This window comes from Hypanus sabinus, chromosome 19 (genome assembly GCF_030144855.1).
Source record: "Hypanus sabinus isolate sHypSab1 chromosome 19, sHypSab1.hap1, whole genome shotgun sequence".
In the NCBI taxonomy this organism is placed as follows: Eukaryota; Metazoa; Chordata; class Chondrichthyes; order Myliobatiformes; family Dasyatidae; genus Hypanus; species Hypanus sabinus.
The window spans coordinates 10,242,246-10,259,392 of NC_082724.1; the positions used below are offsets into that span (position 1 = coordinate 10,242,246).

Genomic DNA, 17,147 nt, shown 5'->3' on the forward strand with positions numbered 1-17,147 from the left:
TTTTCTCTTGTTTGTGTGAATAAACCTAATTCTGTTTGTATTGAGGCATAGAAAAAGAAAAAAAGATTGTGAGAGAAAGCTGGCAGGGAACATAGAATCTGACTGTAAAAGCTTTTATAGATATGTGAAAAGAAAAAGATTGGTTAAGACAAATGTAGGTCCCTTACAGTCAGAAGCAGGTGAATTGATCATGGGGAACAAGGACATGGCAGACCAATTGAATAACTACTTTGGTTCTGTCTTCACTAAGGAGGACATAAATAATCTTCCGGAAATAGTAGGTGACCGAGGGTCTAGTGAGATGGAGGAACTGAGGGAAATACATGTTAGTAGGGAAGTGGTGTTAGGTAAATTGAAGGGATTAAAGGCAAATAAGTTCCCAGGGCCAGATGGTCTGCATCCCAGAGAGATTAAGGAAGTAGCCCAAAAAATAGTGGATGCATTAGTGATAATTTTTCAAAACTCTTTAGATTCTGGATTAGTTCCTGAGGATTGGAGGGTGGCTAATGTAACCCCACTTTTTAAAAAAGGAGGGAGAGAGAAACTGGGGAATTATAGACCGGTTAGCCTGACATCGGTGGTGGGGAAAATGCTAGAGTTAGTTATCAAAGATGTGATAACAGCACATTTGGAAAGTGGTGAAATCATCAGACAGAGTCAGCATGGATTTGTGAAAGGAAAATCATGTCTGACGAATCTTACAGAATTTTTTGAGGATGTAACTGGGACAGTGGATAGGGGAGAACCAGTGGATGTGGTATATTTGGATTTTCAAAAGGCTTTTGACAAGGTCCCACACAGGAGATTAGTGTGCAAACTTAAAGCACATGGTATTGGGGGTATGGTATAGATGTGGATAGAGAATTGGTTGGCAGACAGGAAGCAAAGAGTGGGAATAAATGGGACCTTTTCAGAATGGCAGGCAGTGACTAGTGGGGTACAGTGCTGGGGCCCCAGTTGTTTACAATATATATTAATGATTTAGAGGAATTAAATGCAGCATCTTCATGTTTGCGGCTGCCACGAAGCTGGGCGGCAGTGTTAGCTGTGAGGAGGATGCAGGGTGACTTGGATAGGTTAGGTGAGTGAGCAAATTCATGGCAGATGCAATTTAATGTGGATAAATGTGAGATTATCCACTTTGGTTGCAAGAACAGGAGAACAGATTATTATCTGAATGGTGGCCAATTAGGAAAAGGGGAGGTGCAATGAGACCTGGTCATTGTACACCAGTCATTGAAAGTGGGCATGCAGGTACAGCAGGCGGTGAAAAAGGCGAATGGTATGTTGGTATTCATAGCAAGTACAAAAGCAGGGAGGTTCTACTGCAATTGTACAAGGCCTTGGTGAGACCACACCTGGAGTATTGTGTGCAGTTTTGGTCCCCTAATCTGAGGATTATTGCCATAGAGGGAGTACAAGAAAGGTTCACCAGATTGATTCCTGGGATGGCAGGATTTTCAAATGAAGAAAGACTGGATCAACTAGGCTTATACTCACTGGAATTTAGAAGATTGGTGGGGGGGGGGATCTTATTGAAACGTATAAAATTCTAAAGGGATTGGACAGGCTAGATGCAGGAAGATTGTTTCCGATTTTGGGGAAGTCCAGAATGAGGGGTCACAGTTTAAGGATAAAGGGGAAGCCTTTTAGGACCGAGATGAGGAAAAACTTCTTCACACAGAGAGTGGTGAATCTGTGGAATTCTCTGCCACAGGAAACAGTTGAGGCCGGTTCATTGGCTATATTTAAGAGGGAGTTAGATATGGTCCTTGTGGCTGAAGGGATCAGGGGGTATGGAGAGAAACCAGGTACAGGGTTCTGAGTTGGATGATCAGCCATGATCATACTGAATGGCGGTGCAGTATTGAGGGGCCGAATGGCCTACTCCTGCACCTATTTTCTATGTTTCTATAGCATTCTGCCTGTTAATGGAAAAGCAGCTATGCACCTCATCTCATCATGTTCTGCTTGAAAGAATTACTCAGTGTGCGGAGAGTAGTGCAGTTGTGAGGGATTTGCAAGATTAGTTTACAAAAATTATTAAAATTTTATGGGAGAAAATGGGTCCTCCTTTAATCTGTTGACAGATTTGTTGTAGCAGTTGATGGAAACTAGTCCTTTTTTCCTCATTAGGCATATCCTGCATGGCGCAAGACTGCTTGCTTCGAACGCCTGAAGACTTTGCTTTTCCTTTGATCTCTAATGAAGAACTAAGAGAAAAATATAGGCGCTATCTTTTCAGAGATTATGTGGAGGTGAGTGATTTGATTATTGAGATTTTTGTAAGGTGTGCAAGTGGGATGGTCATTGAACTGTTAAAGACTGAATGATAAATGCTGAACTTGTTAGATCTCTGCCAGTATTCACAGGAAATGGTAACTGCATTTCTGATTTGTTGATCTAATAAGTTGATGAAATATCAGGTAAACTGGATATAATGAAGTTAAGATGGTACTTTTTTTGGTTGTGGCATTTGTATTCATATTGTTATATCTACTAGATATCAAATATAACAAACATTCAGTTCAGTTCTGGTCTAGTATTGTGTTCACTACTGGTCACATCCTTCCACATCCTTCCTACAATAGAGAGGATGCAGAAGAGATTTACCAGGATGCTGTCAGAATTAGAGAGCATGTCTTATGAGGAAAGGTTGAGTAAGCTAGGACTTTTCTCTGGAGTGACAGAAGATGAGAGATGATAGAGAAGTCTATAGTAATAGAGTAGATAGTCAGAGACTTCTTTTTCCCAGGGCGAAAATAGTTAATACAGGGAAAGGGGGGGGGGGGTTATTATTATTAAGGTCTGTGGAGGAAAGTACAGGGAAGGATGTCAGAGTGAAGTTATTTTTTGACACTTATGTGTGTGGAACTCTCTACCTAGGGCGAATAGAGACAGATACGTTTGAGCATTTAACAGATTGTTAGAGATGCACACAGGTAAAAGAAAGCTCCAGGGCTATGTGGGAGGAAAGGACCAGATTGATCATGTAGTAGGTTAATAGGATGACACAACCTTGTGGGTTGAGAGTCTGTACTGTGCTGTATTTTTCTATGTTCTAAAGCTCCTGGTTCAGAACAAAGTAGGTAATAAGGTTAACGTAGGCTCATGATCATTGCTGATTGATCATTTTGGAAAGTGTGTCTTTGTTGGGAAAGGAGTAGATTGAGAGTGTAACAATGCCATCTACTGTGAACAGACTGCAGAAGCCTGTTCTCAAATTTTTAAGTTCCACCATGGATAACAGCAGAGCTGTAAAGTGGCAAGATCTGATCTTTGGAGAGAGCTTAACTATCGGATGGACAATTGCACCAATACTTGTTCTTATTGCGCATGTATTTTTCCTAGATTGCTCATTTTTCTTATTTGTAATCTAAATGCAAGAGACAATTAAATATACATTAAATTTACTTTGCTATTTAAATGATATAAGATAATTCAACAAAAAATGTTGGAAATGTTATGAGCTGCAATGAAATAAAGAATTGTTTACTTCCCACACTGCTTACTGTGAGGAAGGACAGGCAGATGATAGGGTAAAGTTGCCATTAGTGAAATGAGTTGAAGAGTACACGGGGGCAAAATCACAAAGGCGACAAATACAGGACTGAAGGTGTTATATTTGAATGGCATGCAGTGTTCCCAATAAGGTAGATGATTTGAGATGGGCAGGTGTGATGTTATGGGCATCATTGAGTCATGGCTGAAAGATCATAGCTGAGAGCTTAACATCCAAAGATACACATTTTCTCGAAAGGATGGGCAGGTAGGGAGAGGGAGTGGGGTGGCTCTTACGGTAAAAAAAAAATGAAATCAAATCCTTAGAGGTGATACAGGATTGGAAAATGTAGAATCCTTGTAGCCAGGGTGTGGGCATAAATTAGATTTAAAAAAAACGTGTAAAAAGGACAATGTTATGATATTCATGGGGAATTTCAATATGCAGGTAGATTGAGAAAATCAGATTGGTGCTGGATTCCAAGAGAAAGAATTTATAGAATGTTTATGAGACGGCTTTTTAGAGCAGCTTATGGCTGAGCCCATAAGGGGAAAAGCAATGAACTGGATTTGATTAGGGAGCTTAAGGTAAAGGAACCCCTAGGAGGCAGCGATCATAATATGATAGAATTTATCCTGCAATTTGTGATCAATGTTACAGTTGAGTAAAGGAATTATAGAGGAATGAGAGAGGAGCTAGCCAAAGTTGATTGGAAGGGGACACTAGCAGGAATGACAGTAGAACAGCAATAGCTGGAGTTTCTTGAGGTAATTCGGAATGTGCAGGATATGTACGTTCCAAAGAGGAATGTACATTTTAAAGGAGGGTGAGGCAACTGTAGTTGACAGGGAAGTCAACATAGACAGCATAAAAGCAAAAGAGGGCATATAATAGAGAAATTTTTGAAAACCAGCAGAAGGCAACTAAAAAAGCCACATGGAGAGAAAAGGTGAAGAATGAAGGCAAGCCAGTAACATAAAAGAGAAATCCAGAAGAATTTTCAGCTAAATAGGGAGTGAAAGAGAGGTGAGAGTGGATATTGAATTGTTGCAAAAAGATGCTGGAGAGATAATAATGCAGGACAAGGAAGTGGTGGAAAAACTGAAGTATTTTGCATCAGTTTTTACCCTGAAAGACACTGGCAGTATGCCGGAAGTTTGAGAATATCAGAGGGCAGAAGTGAGTGCGGCTGCTATTACTGGGGAGAAGGTACTTCGGAAGCTGAAAGGTCTGAAGGTAGATAAGTCACCTGGACCAGGTGCTCTACACTCCAGGGTTCTGAAAGAGGCAACTGAAAAGATTGTGGAGGCATTCATAATGATCTTTGAAGAATTACTAATTCTGGAATCGTTCTGAAGGACTGAAAAATTGCAAATGTCCCTCCACTCTTTAAGAAGTGAAGGAGGCAGAAGAAAGGAAATTATAGACAAGTTAGTCTGACTTCAATGGTTGGGAAGATATTGGCACCCATTATTAAAGATGAGGTTTTGGGATACTTGAAGGCACATGATAAAATAGGTCAAAGTCAGCATGGTTTCTTTAAGGGAGTATCTTGCCTGGGACATTACCAAGGATTAGATGGGATAAAATTTGTCAAATGTGTTCAGGAAAGCTTCCTTCTTCCATATGTAGAAGTCCCAATGAGAGAGTAGGCGATACTTGATCTGCTATTAGGGAGTGAGACAAGGCAGCTGACAGAAGTTTGTGTAGGGGAACGATTTGCACTGCCTTTAGTTTCAAAGTAAATTTGCAAAAAGATGGGTCTAGTCTGCGGGTTGTGGTTCTAAATTATAGAAAGGCCAATTTTGATGGTATCAGAAAGGATCTGGCAAATGTGGATTGGGACAGGCTGTTCTCTGGCAAAGGTGTACTTGGTAAGTGGGAGGCCTTTTAAAGTGAAATTTTGAGAGTACAGTTGGCCTTCCTTGTCCGCGAGTTCCGCATGTGCGAATTCAACCAACAGCGAATTGAGAAAACCTGGAAGTGCTCTTCCAGCACTTATTATTCGAGCATGTACAGACTTTTTTTTTGTTATTATTCCCTAAACAATGCAGCATAACAACTAGATTACATAGCATTTACATTGTATTAGGTATTATAAGTAATCTAAAGATGATTTAAAGTATAAGGGAGGATGTGTGTAGGTTACTGTGGATTGGGATCAAAAAGAAATCGGAAGTTCTCTTACTATGTAAGTCAGAACAGGTATATCCGGTATTATTTAGCGTCAGTTAGTCAAACGTTTGTCTTAGTATATAGTATATACTTTACCTTTCTATGCATATAAAACACTTAAGAATGCACGTTTCAGCGCCGGGCTCAGGAAGTTCCTGTGTTCGATCCAGTGACAGACCACTTCCGAGCACGCTCTCCTTCCATGCCGGGTTGATGTGGAGGATCAAAAACCCAAAACCCAATAATTAAACCACTGCGTTGCTTAGTAATAATTGTAGCTTTCATCCGGGCAGGACCTTTCTCACTTTATCCTTTAAAATTGTTCCGATCGTTGACCAACTGTAGCCTAACACTTTTCCAATTACTGATGGTGTTTCATCTCTTTACAATCGCTTTATTATTTCCACTTTATTTTCAATTGTGATCGTGATTATTTTCACGAACAGAAACACTGTGGATTCAGAGCTTGGCTGCCGGGTCCCAACGTCTACCGCACTGAGACAGGTTAAATAAGGTCTGGGCTTCCGCTGGGTCCTAAGTTCCACCACATTGAGACAGATCGAATAAGGGACTTGAGCATCTGTGGTTTTTGGTATCCGCGAGGGGTCCAGGAACCAATCCCTCGCGGATAAGGAGGGCTGACTGTACAAAGCTTGTATGTGCTTGCCAGAATAAAGGATAAAGAAAACGTGTGTTGGGAACCTTGGTTTTCAATGGTGGTTAAGAGTAAATGGAGGTACATCACAGGTATAGACAGGTTGGAATGAATGAGGTAATTATGGAGTATAAGAAATGCAAGAGAGCACAAGAAATACATGGGTGGGGAATGGCTAAAAGAAAGCAGGAAGTTGCCTTAGCAGATGATATGAAGGAGAATTCCTAAGGATTCTACTGATATATTAAAAGCAAAAGGATTGTAAGGGACAAAATTGGTCCTCTGAAATGTTAAAATGGTAATCTATGCATGGAGCCAAAAGAGATGGGGGAGATCTTTACTTGTACTTACTCAGGAGACTATAGATCTGAGGCAAAGCAGCATCAACTTCATGGACCCTATACAGATTACAGAGGAAGGAGGTGTTTGCTGTCCTGAGGCAAATTAGGGTGGATAAATACAAATATTGCTGGGTCACTAGCAGAGATATATTTAATTCATCCTTAGCAACAGGTGGGGTACTGGAAGATTGAAGGATAGCTGATGATGTTCGCTGTTTTAAAAAAGGCTCAAATCTAGGTGCTCAAAGCCTGTGCCCCCAGCTATGTGGAGTACTTCACCATGTCTTTAACATGAGCCTGAGTCTCCAGAGGGTTCCCGTGCTGTGCAAGACATCCTGTTTCGTCCCTGTGCCGAAGACGCCGCGCCCCAGTGGCTCCAATGACTACAGACTGGTGACATTGACCTCCCACATCATGAAGACCCTGGAGAGACTTGTTCTGGAGCAGCTCCGACCTATGGTTAGGCCACACTTAGACCCCTTCCAGTTCGCCTACCAGCCCTGACTAAGAGTTGAGGATGCCATCGTCTACCTGCTGAATCGTGTCTACGCCCACCTGGACAAGCCGGTGAGCACTGTGAGGGTCATGTTTTTTGACTTCTCCAGTGTGTTCCAACACCATCCGCCCTGCTCTGCTGGGTGAGAAGCTGACAGTGATGCAGGTGGATGTTTCCCTGGTGTCATGGATTATTGATTACCTGACTGGCAGACCACAGTACGTGCGCTTGCAACACTGTGTGTCAGACAGAGTGGTCAGCAGCACTGGGGCTCCATAGGGGACTGTCCTGTCTCCTTTTCTCTTCACCATCTACACCTCGGACTTCAACTACTGCACAGAGTCTTGCCATCTTCAGAAGTTTTCTATGATTATGACAAATTTCTTGGAATTCTTTGAAATAACAAGCAGTATAGGCAAAGGGAAGTCAGTGGATGTCATTTTTGGATTTTACGAAGGCTTTTGACAAGGTGCTGTACACGATGCTGTTTAAGGTAAGAACCCATGGTATTACAGGAAAGATACAAGCATGGATAGAAGATTGGCTGACTGGCAGGAGGCAGAGTGGGAATAAAGTGGGCCTATTCTGGTTGGCTGCTGGTGACTATTGGTGTTCTGCAGGGTTGGCATTGGGATTGTATCTTTTCACATTATATGCCAATCACAAAATTGATGGGTTTGTGGCTTAGTTTGCAGATGATACAAAGGTAGGTGGAGGGTCAGATAGCATTGAGGAAGCAGGGAGTCTGAAGAGGAACTTGGACAGATTTGCAGAATGGGAAAAGAGATGTCACATGAATATAGTGTAGGGAAGTGTATGATCATGCAGTTTAGTAGAAAGAATAAAGGAAGACTATTTTTAAACGGGGAGAAAATCAAAAAATAAATCAGAGGTGCAAAGGGATTTGGGAGTCCTTCTGCAGTATTCCCTAAAGTTAACTTGCAGGATGAGTTGGTGGTAAGGAATGCAAATGCAGTGATATCATTCATTTTGAGGACTAGAATATAAGACCAAGCATGTAATACTGAGGCTTTATAAGGCATTGGTCAGACTGCACTTGGAGTATTGTGAGCAGTTTTGGGTCCCTTTATCTCAGAAAAGATGTGTTGGTATTGGAGAGGGTCCAGAGGAGGTTCACAAGAACGATTCTAGAACGAAAGGGTTAACATGTGAGGAGTGTTTGACTCTGAGCTTGTACTTGCTGGAGTTCAGAAGAATGAGGGGTTATCTCGTTGAAACCTATCACATATTGAATAGATAGATAGAGAGGATGTTTCTCATAGTGGGGGATTCTAGGACCGGATGGCACAGTCTCAGAATAGACATTTAGAGCGGAGGTGAAGAGGAATTTCTGTAGCCAGAGGATGGTGAATCAGTGGAATTCATTGTCAGTCATCTCTGGAGGACAAGTCATTACATTTGAAGCAGAGGTTGATATGTACTTGATTGTTAGGGTGTATCTGGAGCTGTGGTATATAGCAAGTACTAATATCAACAGCAACCAGTCTTCAGACCTGAACGTGGATGTATATTGAATTTGAAATGCAGCTCTGAACAATGGTCTTCCTGAAGCTGTATTTTGGGGGTTGATTCCAAGCAAAGAAACACTCCATTTGACTGCACATGCATGAATGCAGCCCAGAGTCAGTGTAAATTAACTTTTATTTTTAGTGTCTGGAATGTGGGTGTGAGGATGGAGGTGTTCGAAATTTACAGTAATTCAAAGGAAGCATTATAAATACATTGTAACTATAGAATTGTCCTGCTGTTACCTTTGATCGTTAGTATATCAAATGTCATTAAATTTTGAGTCAGGTGGGCTGCTTCTTTCAAGAGTGTCTTGAATGTGATGCATGCTGCTTGTTTTGCTGAATAAAGGCTTTTATATCACTATCCTGATAATGCAGAATAGGCAGGAGAATGGGGTTGAGAGAGATAATAAATCAGCCATGATGGAGCAGATTTGATGGGCCAAATGGTCTAATTCTGCTCCAATATCACAAGGTTTTATGGCCTCATGGGAAATGGCCTGAAGAAAGATCTTGGCCTGAAATATCAACTGTTTATTCATTTCCATGAATGCTGCCTGACCAGCTGAGTTCCTCCAGCATTGTGTGTGTGTTGCTGTAGCTGCACTTGATTCCCTCCATGAGGATAAGTTAACTTTGCAAATTCAACATTGGCTACTGCTGTTGGGAGACCCAACCTTGCAAATTAACTCATGAACTCGTTGGATGAGAAATAGAGCTTTCTTGCATGAGATCTATACAACCTGAGTTATGAAAATACTTTTAACCCACTCTCTTGCTCCTGCTGAGTTGGATTTTCTTGTGAATTGACATATTTTTTCTTTGTTGAGGAAGAGTTAATTTTAGATGTTAGTCTTAATTACTTAGTATAGATCTATACTGAAGATTACAACAAAAGCTCAAGTTCTTAAAGTTTTAGTCATAGGAAACTATGTGGTGGAAGGTAATTTGAAGTCACACATTTTACTAAGAAAAGTGAAAAGAAAGTTTATTTTCTAAATGGAGAGAGACAAAGTGAATGAAGTACTAAGGGATCTAAGTGTTCTGGTGTTTGAGTCACATAACACTAGCAGGTAGGTCTAGAATCCAGTTCAGAAGGTAAATGACAGTGGCATTCATTGCAAAGGGATTGGAGCTTAAATATGAAGTTTGTTGCAATGATCCAGGGTGTTGGTGAGGCCTGGAATACAGCATATAGTTTTGGTCCACGTACTGACAAAACAAAGCAGGAATACAGAACCAACAACCTCAATGCTTCATGCACTCTTTGCACAGCACCTTGAAAACCAAGGACACCTACCAGCTAGAAGAGCAATGATAGCAAAAGCATAGAGAACATCACCACCTAGTTGCCCTCCAACCGACACACCGTTCTGATTCGGATATATATCAGCATTCCTTTACTGATGCTAGGTCAAAATCCTGGAACTCCCCATGACAGCTTGTGGGTGTACACACATCAAGGACAATAGCAGTTCAGCACCATCTTCTCAAGAGCATTATTGGTAGGCAAATAACCCCTAGCTCTGACCGTGAAAGCCACATCCCTTAAACAAACATACAAAAACATGCTCCACAAAGAATTCAGAGTGGCGTGTTGATGTAGCATTTAATGTAAATGTCTCAAACTTTGTGACATGGGTTCAACCCTGATCTCAGGATTGCATGGCTTTTCTCTGGGTGTGCTAGTATATTCTTACATTTCAAAGATAAGCTAATAGGTCAATTGTCTGGTGTAAATTACTCTGCGGCAAAAGAAGTATACAATCTATTGAACATGTGAGAACACGTTGCAGAATTTCAGGGAATTGGGATTAATAATAATGTTTGGTTGAGAACTGGCATGAACCCAATGTGGCAAATTGCCCCCTTCTGTGTTGTAATACTTATTACAAATACACTGCTTAAAATGAATTAGTACTTGGTGTGGTTAGTTTCTGTGAATCCAGTGGCTGTGGGCCAGAGTCTCCCTGTAGAGCGCAAAATCCAGGTCAACACTGTTAGAGTGTTATACAGACAGAAACGTTATCCTTTGGGTGAGAAAGCAAAGCATCACTTTGTCCCCCAGAATAAACATAAAAGATATCAAAGATCTATTTCAAAGATGACCACAATATTGTTCCTAACATCCTGAGAATTATTTATCCCTCAAGTACCAGGTCAGTTCACCAACCTTTTTCTGTTCAAATCATGGCAAGGAATTGTTTTCATACACATAAGAAGGATCTTGATCCTTTACTCCATTGACTTTACCCCACAAATCGTGACTGTTAGGATGAGAAATGGCTTCTTTTTGTAGGCTGTGAGACTACTGAACTCCCAGCCACTATCTAGGTCTCACCATTTATGAAGCAGCAGTAGCAGAAGCATGGGGTACTGTTTGCTTTTTAACTTGTCATAAGTGCACCATATTATTAATTTATTTGTGGTAATATTACTTAGTGTTGTGTGAGTTTTATGCATCGTGTTTGCTCCTTAGTCTGGAGGAACGTTGTTTTGTTTGGCAATATACATGTATGTGATTGAAATGACAATAAAATTGTTATTAAAATGTCAAATTCTCATGCTTTTGCAATAATATCATATGCTCAAGGGTCTCAATTCTGAGTCTGGATCTTATAACCTTTTGGGAGGCAAGAATGTTGCCATTGAGTCACAACTTGTGCTTCAAAGAGTATACACTCAGGGACCTGTATTAGGTACTGGAGTGGAACCTGTTGTGATCTTCCTCTGCTGTAACCCATCCACTTCAAGGTACGATGTGTTGTGCATTTTGAGATGCTGTTCTGCACACCACTGATGTAACGTGTGTTTGTTTGAGTTACTGCTGCCATCCTGTTAGCTTGAGCTAGTCTGGCCATTTTCCTCTAACTTCTCTGATTAACAAGGTGTTTTTGCCCAAAGAACTGCTGCTCACTGGATGTTGTTTGTTTGTCGCACCATCCTCTGCAAACTCTATAGACTTGAGTGTGAAAATCCCAAGAGAACGGCAGTTTCTGAGATACTCGAACCATCCCATCTGATGCCAACAATCATTTCACAGTCCAAGTCACTTAGAACATATTTCTTCTCCATTCAAATGTTTGTTTGGTCTGAACAACAATTGAACCTCTTGACCATGCCTGCATGCTTTTTATGCATTGATTAGATTTTTGCATTAACAAGCAGGTGTATGTAATAAAGTGGCCACTTTGTTGTATAGTGTATAGTTTTGCACATGAGTAAATAAGGTCAACACAGTGAAGAGTACTAACTGGCAAGGCAATTACAGAATCCCCCAGTATGAAATAATCATTTTAAAAAGTGGCTGCTGTCCTATCTGCACTCAAGTAATAACTACATCTATTGGGGAGTTTTTCTGTTGTCTCATTCTTATGCAGATTTGCATTTATCCATAGAGGATTCCAATACTATTACATTTTTTATAAATCATGTTCAAAGTGAGTGTGTCATGTGCTCAGTTCTGCAATGTGGTGAACTTCCATCTTGAACTGCTACTTTGTCCACTGGCTTCAGTCTCCAGTGTTTCTCAGGCCATCGCAGCAATTAACTTGAAAGAAGACTTTTCATAAGAGCCTCACATGGACTTCACTGTACGTTTTCACTGAATCAAATTAGAAGATCAAATGAAGGTGATATGAACCAAGGAACAAAGTGAACCATATGCTGGGCATTGTGGTTGGTACTGAAGTTCAGGATGAAAGACAGACTGCAGTAACAGTGTAAGGAGTGCAAATGTCTGAAGTGTTCGGATTATTTAAAAATTCCCAGAGAGTTCCATTCTGTGCAAATCTTTAAACAGATGGTCCAACTGAGTCTAGCAGCATTTTAAGAGTTCATTCTGTTTGAGTGTCGACATGCTTACGACAATGAAAGCAAAATATATTTCAAACAACAAAGCATTGTAAGGTTCCTGCTGTGCTTGGTGGAGGAGTTTTTGGTTGGGAGGGTGGTTGGGGGTGTAGAGAGCCATGGTTATTGTCTCCTTCAGAGATTTCTCTGCTGCATCATTATTTCACTTTGCCAATGACATCCAGTCACAGTTACTGAGAAACAGATGCAGAAAAATGTTCCTTTCTTTGAGTTAACCCTGACTTGGGAGAAGCATGATGCTGCCATTCTCCAACTACACATTCCAATGGATATTTCATTTTAAGTACTCAAACCTGAGAGTGATACTGTCTGGAAGTTAGCTCCTGATAGTCTTACCATTAGTGGTAAGGTCAATGGGATATTCCAGTCAAAGAGAAGGCCGAGAAAGGCTGCAGCAGTGATGGGTCTCCAGACACCTTGCATTCAATACCACTGGATCCTGACCCCGATCTGTCAAGGACCATGTGGTGGCTGTCCATGCATCATCATCATCCTCCCCACACTAAGCAAAGTCACGCACAGGTGTTCTCTTTTAAGGGAATAACCCCTCATGGCAGGTGTCCTAACCTGGGATCCATGGACCCCTTGGTTAATGCTAGGAGTCCATGGCATAAAAAAAGTTGGGAGCCCCTGACTTGAGGGAACATTGTGCTCAACTCAAGTGGTCACAGCAGCATTCGTTTGATTTTGAGCGCATCAATGCAAGATGAAGACAAAGCCAAGGAACTAGCTCAAGTTTAATTGTCATTCATCCGTACATCAATACCCATGAATAAACCAAACAGAACGGCGTTCCTCTAAGGCACAAAACACAATACCAGCAGTCACAGCACAAAGTGCTTGTAGCATATATCATTACAACAGCAGTAAAACATAACACTCACAAAATAAATAGTGTAGCCCAAGTCCCTGTGTGTCATGGCTTGTAAATGGATTGGTGCTTGGGATGTTGTCCTGAATCCACATTTTCTGCAAGAACAAGCAGCAGTTCCTCATCTTGCACTAGTGCAGCCACAGACAAACTCAATCCATTTGGTCTTCTACCAAGTGAACATTGGAAGGCAACACTGATGGGAGCAACCAGCCCCCAACCCAGCATGGATGCCTACCACAGTACACCACCTCTGGTGTCTCCTTCTCTTGGGGGGTGGGGGGCAGCACTGACTCCAGCTAAGATGCTGCGCCATACGGTGGAGTGCAACAGTCCCAACATCCCCCACCTGGCAACACTGCAGCTTGAGCCCCAACCGACAACAACCAAGTATAGAATATCAGTAAAATATGATGAAGCAGAATGTCAACATTTATAGTCCAGACCTCCCAACCTGTCAAAATCTTCAGTCTACTGTAATAGAGCCTGTCTCCTGCCAAGTGAACACTGGGTGGGCAGAAACCCAGCTTTGACTCCAGCCTGGATGCTGCACCACACTGCCCCTGGTGGAGCACACTGGCCGATGACCCCCCCCCACCCCCCCGTGACACTGTGATTTGTGACCCTGTCCTTGCATAAACAAGATAACAAGCACATATAAAATATCAGCAAAATACAATGGTGATGTCCAACAGGGTCTTGCGATCACAAGAAATCAAAAGCCCATTGCAATTTGTGTCGGGAAGTTACAAAAGCACAACATTAACAGCACTCAATGGTTCAACAAAGCAAAGTCTTTCTTTTCTACTGCTTGATGTACTTTCTTTAAAGGGCTGCAGAGTTTGGGTGCACCAAGATGAAGGAGATCAGGATACCCATTTTGAAATCAATGAGCTGAGTCTGTGGATTCAATAAAAGCCAGCAAAGATGGTGCATGGTTGCTATTCATGACCGGAATATCATCATTCAATGTTGGTGACAGGTTTAATGAACTTATTGATGGAGGTCCATTAGAGGAAAGTAAAACTGAGGGTCAAAATTGAGGGTTCAGCAGCAATGCTGAAGTAATAATAGTCAGCAAAACAGGAGATGCAAGTTAACACAATTCAAGCCAACTTAAAGGTTAATATGGTAATTTAGACTTCTAGAAATTTAGTATAACATTAACTCCTCCCCAGTTTAACCTGTTATGGTTAAAAATCAGTCTTATGTATAAGAGGTAGTTAAAGGTTGTCATCTAATCACCTCATTGGTCATCAGAAACAGTGAGGAAAAGGTAGATTAATAGCTGTAAGACCAAAGATTTCATATAATTATTTGTTGCAGCATGGTCTGTTATGTCTTAAGAACAGGTATAACCTGCAAAAAGTAGTGGATACAGCTTGGTCCATCACAGGAAAAGCCCTCTCCATGATTGAGTACATCTACAAGGGTGCTGCTATAGAAGCTGTTATCAAGGTCCTCCACCATCTAGGCCATGCTTTCTTCTCGCTGCTAACATGGGGAAGGAGGTACAGGAGCCTTGGGTCCCATGCTGCCAGGTTCAGGAGCAGTTATTACTCTTCAGTCATCTGGCTCCTGAATCGTCGTAGATAACTTAGCTCACCACAACACTAAAGTGATTCCACAACCTGTGAACTCGCTTTCAGGGAGTCTGCAACTCATGTTCTTAGTATTCTCTATATGCTGATTTTATTTATTGCTTTCTTTGTATTTGAACAAATTTGTCTTTTGCACATTGGTTGTTTGTCAGTTGTGTGTAGCTTTTTATTGATTCAATTGGATGTTTTTGTTCTACTGTGAATGTCTGCAAGAAAATGAGTCTCGGTAGTAAATGGTGACATATACAGTTTACACTTTAATAATAAATTTACTTTAAACATTGGACTTGGTAATTATGTACAAGCACTGAGATGAATACCTTGGATAGAAAAGCTGAATCAACAGCCATAATAGATAGTACATATGGTTGGATGCAAGTCTTGCTGGCTGTTGTATCTTCAGCGTTGGAACAGTTCCCTATTTATATTTAAGTCAGGGTAATATTTATTTCTTATTTGTTTTTCTGTTGTGACATAAACACTGTTACTTAAAACTTCCATACTGGCCAATTCAGTGACAAAACATGAAACTGAAATACCACAAGATAATAAGGCATTGGAGTAGAATTAGGCCATTCGTTAGAAACGATGACTGTACTTATTTTTCCATAGATGCTGTCTGGCCTGCTGAGTTCAGCATTGTGTGTGCGTGTTGCAGAAGCCTATCAACCTCTGCTTTAAATAGATCCAATGACTTGGCTTCCACAGCTATTGGTGCTGATGATTCCACAGAGTCATTACCTTATGGCTAAAGAAATTTTTTAAGAGAAATATGATAAGAATAAATGTTCATAACTGAACATTATTGAAGTATTTATACCATATATAACCTTGAGATTCATCTCTTTGCAAGCAGCCACAAAGCAAAGAAACACAATGGAATCCAGGAAAACCCACACATAAAAAAAGACTGACAAACATCCAATGTGGGAGGAAAGAAACATGTAAACAAATAATACATAGAACATGAACTGCAGAGTCCCTAAAAGTGAGTTCACAAGACACAGTGACAAAATTCCCTTCCTCTTGTGTCCTAATATTAACTCTATTTAACATTGAAATCTAGCAGGTAGGTATCTGTAAACAAGAGAAAATCTGCAGATGCTGGCACACAAAATGCTGCAGGAAGTCAGTAGGCCAGGCAGCATCTATGGGGAGAAAAAGTACAGTGGATGCTTTGAGCTGAGACCCTTCATCAGGACTGGATAAAAAAGATGAGTTAGAAGGTCAGAATCAGGTTTATCATCACCGGCATGTGCCATGAAGTTTGTTAACTAAGCACCAGCAGTTCAATGCAATAGATATCTAGCAGAGAGAGAAAAATATTATAATAAATAAACAAGTAAATCAATTACAAATATTGAATAGATTTAAAAGAATGTACAAACACAGAAATACTGTATATTGAAAGAAGTGTGGTAGTGTCCAAAGTTTCAATGTCCATTTAGGAATCAGATGTCAGAGGGGAAGAAGCTGTTCCTGAATCTCTGAGTGTGTACTTTCAGGCTTCTGTATCTCTAAACTGATGGCAACAGTGAGAAAAGGGCATGCCCTGGATGCTGGAGATCCTTAATAATGGACTCTGCCTTTCTCAGACACCGCTCCCTAAAGATGTCCTGGGTACTTTGTAGGCTAGTGCCCAAGATGGAGCTGACTAGATTTACAACCTTCTGCAGCTTCTTTCGGTTCTGTACCAGACAATGATGCAGTCTGTCAGAATGCTCTCCACGGTACAACTATAGAAGTATTTGAGTGTATTTGTTGACATGTCAAATCTCTTCAAGCTCCTAATAAAGTATAGCCGCTGTCTTGCCTTGTTTATAACTACATGTTGGGACCAGGTTAGATCCTCAGAGATCTTGACACTAAGGAATTTAAATCTGCTCACTCTCTCCACTTCTGATCCCTCTATGAGGAGTGGTATGTGCTCCTTCGTCTTACCCTTCCTGAAGGCTAAATCAGCTCTTTTGTCTTACTGACGTTGAGTGCCAGGTTGTTGCTGCGGCACCATTCCACTAGTTGGTATATCTCACTCCTGTACGCACTCTTGTCACCACCTGAGATTCTGCTGACAATGGTAGGGGGAGAAGAGGAAGAAACACAA

The 17,147-nt window shown here is 41.1% G+C and overlaps 1 protein-coding gene across 1 annotated transcript in view; it reads left to right on the forward strand.

Annotated features, from left to right (window-relative positions):
* arih2 (ariadne homolog 2 (Drosophila)) overlaps nucleotides 1-17,147 on the forward strand; it is a 79,958-nt gene that overhangs the window by 35,177 nt on the left and 27,634 nt on the right. The window contains exon 6 of the mRNA XM_059943987.1: nucleotides 2,137-2,258. Within this exon, the coding sequence (XP_059799970.1) occupies nucleotides 2,137-2,258 (122 nt within the window). The remainder of the gene's footprint in view (nucleotides 1-2,136; nucleotides 2,259-17,147) is intronic.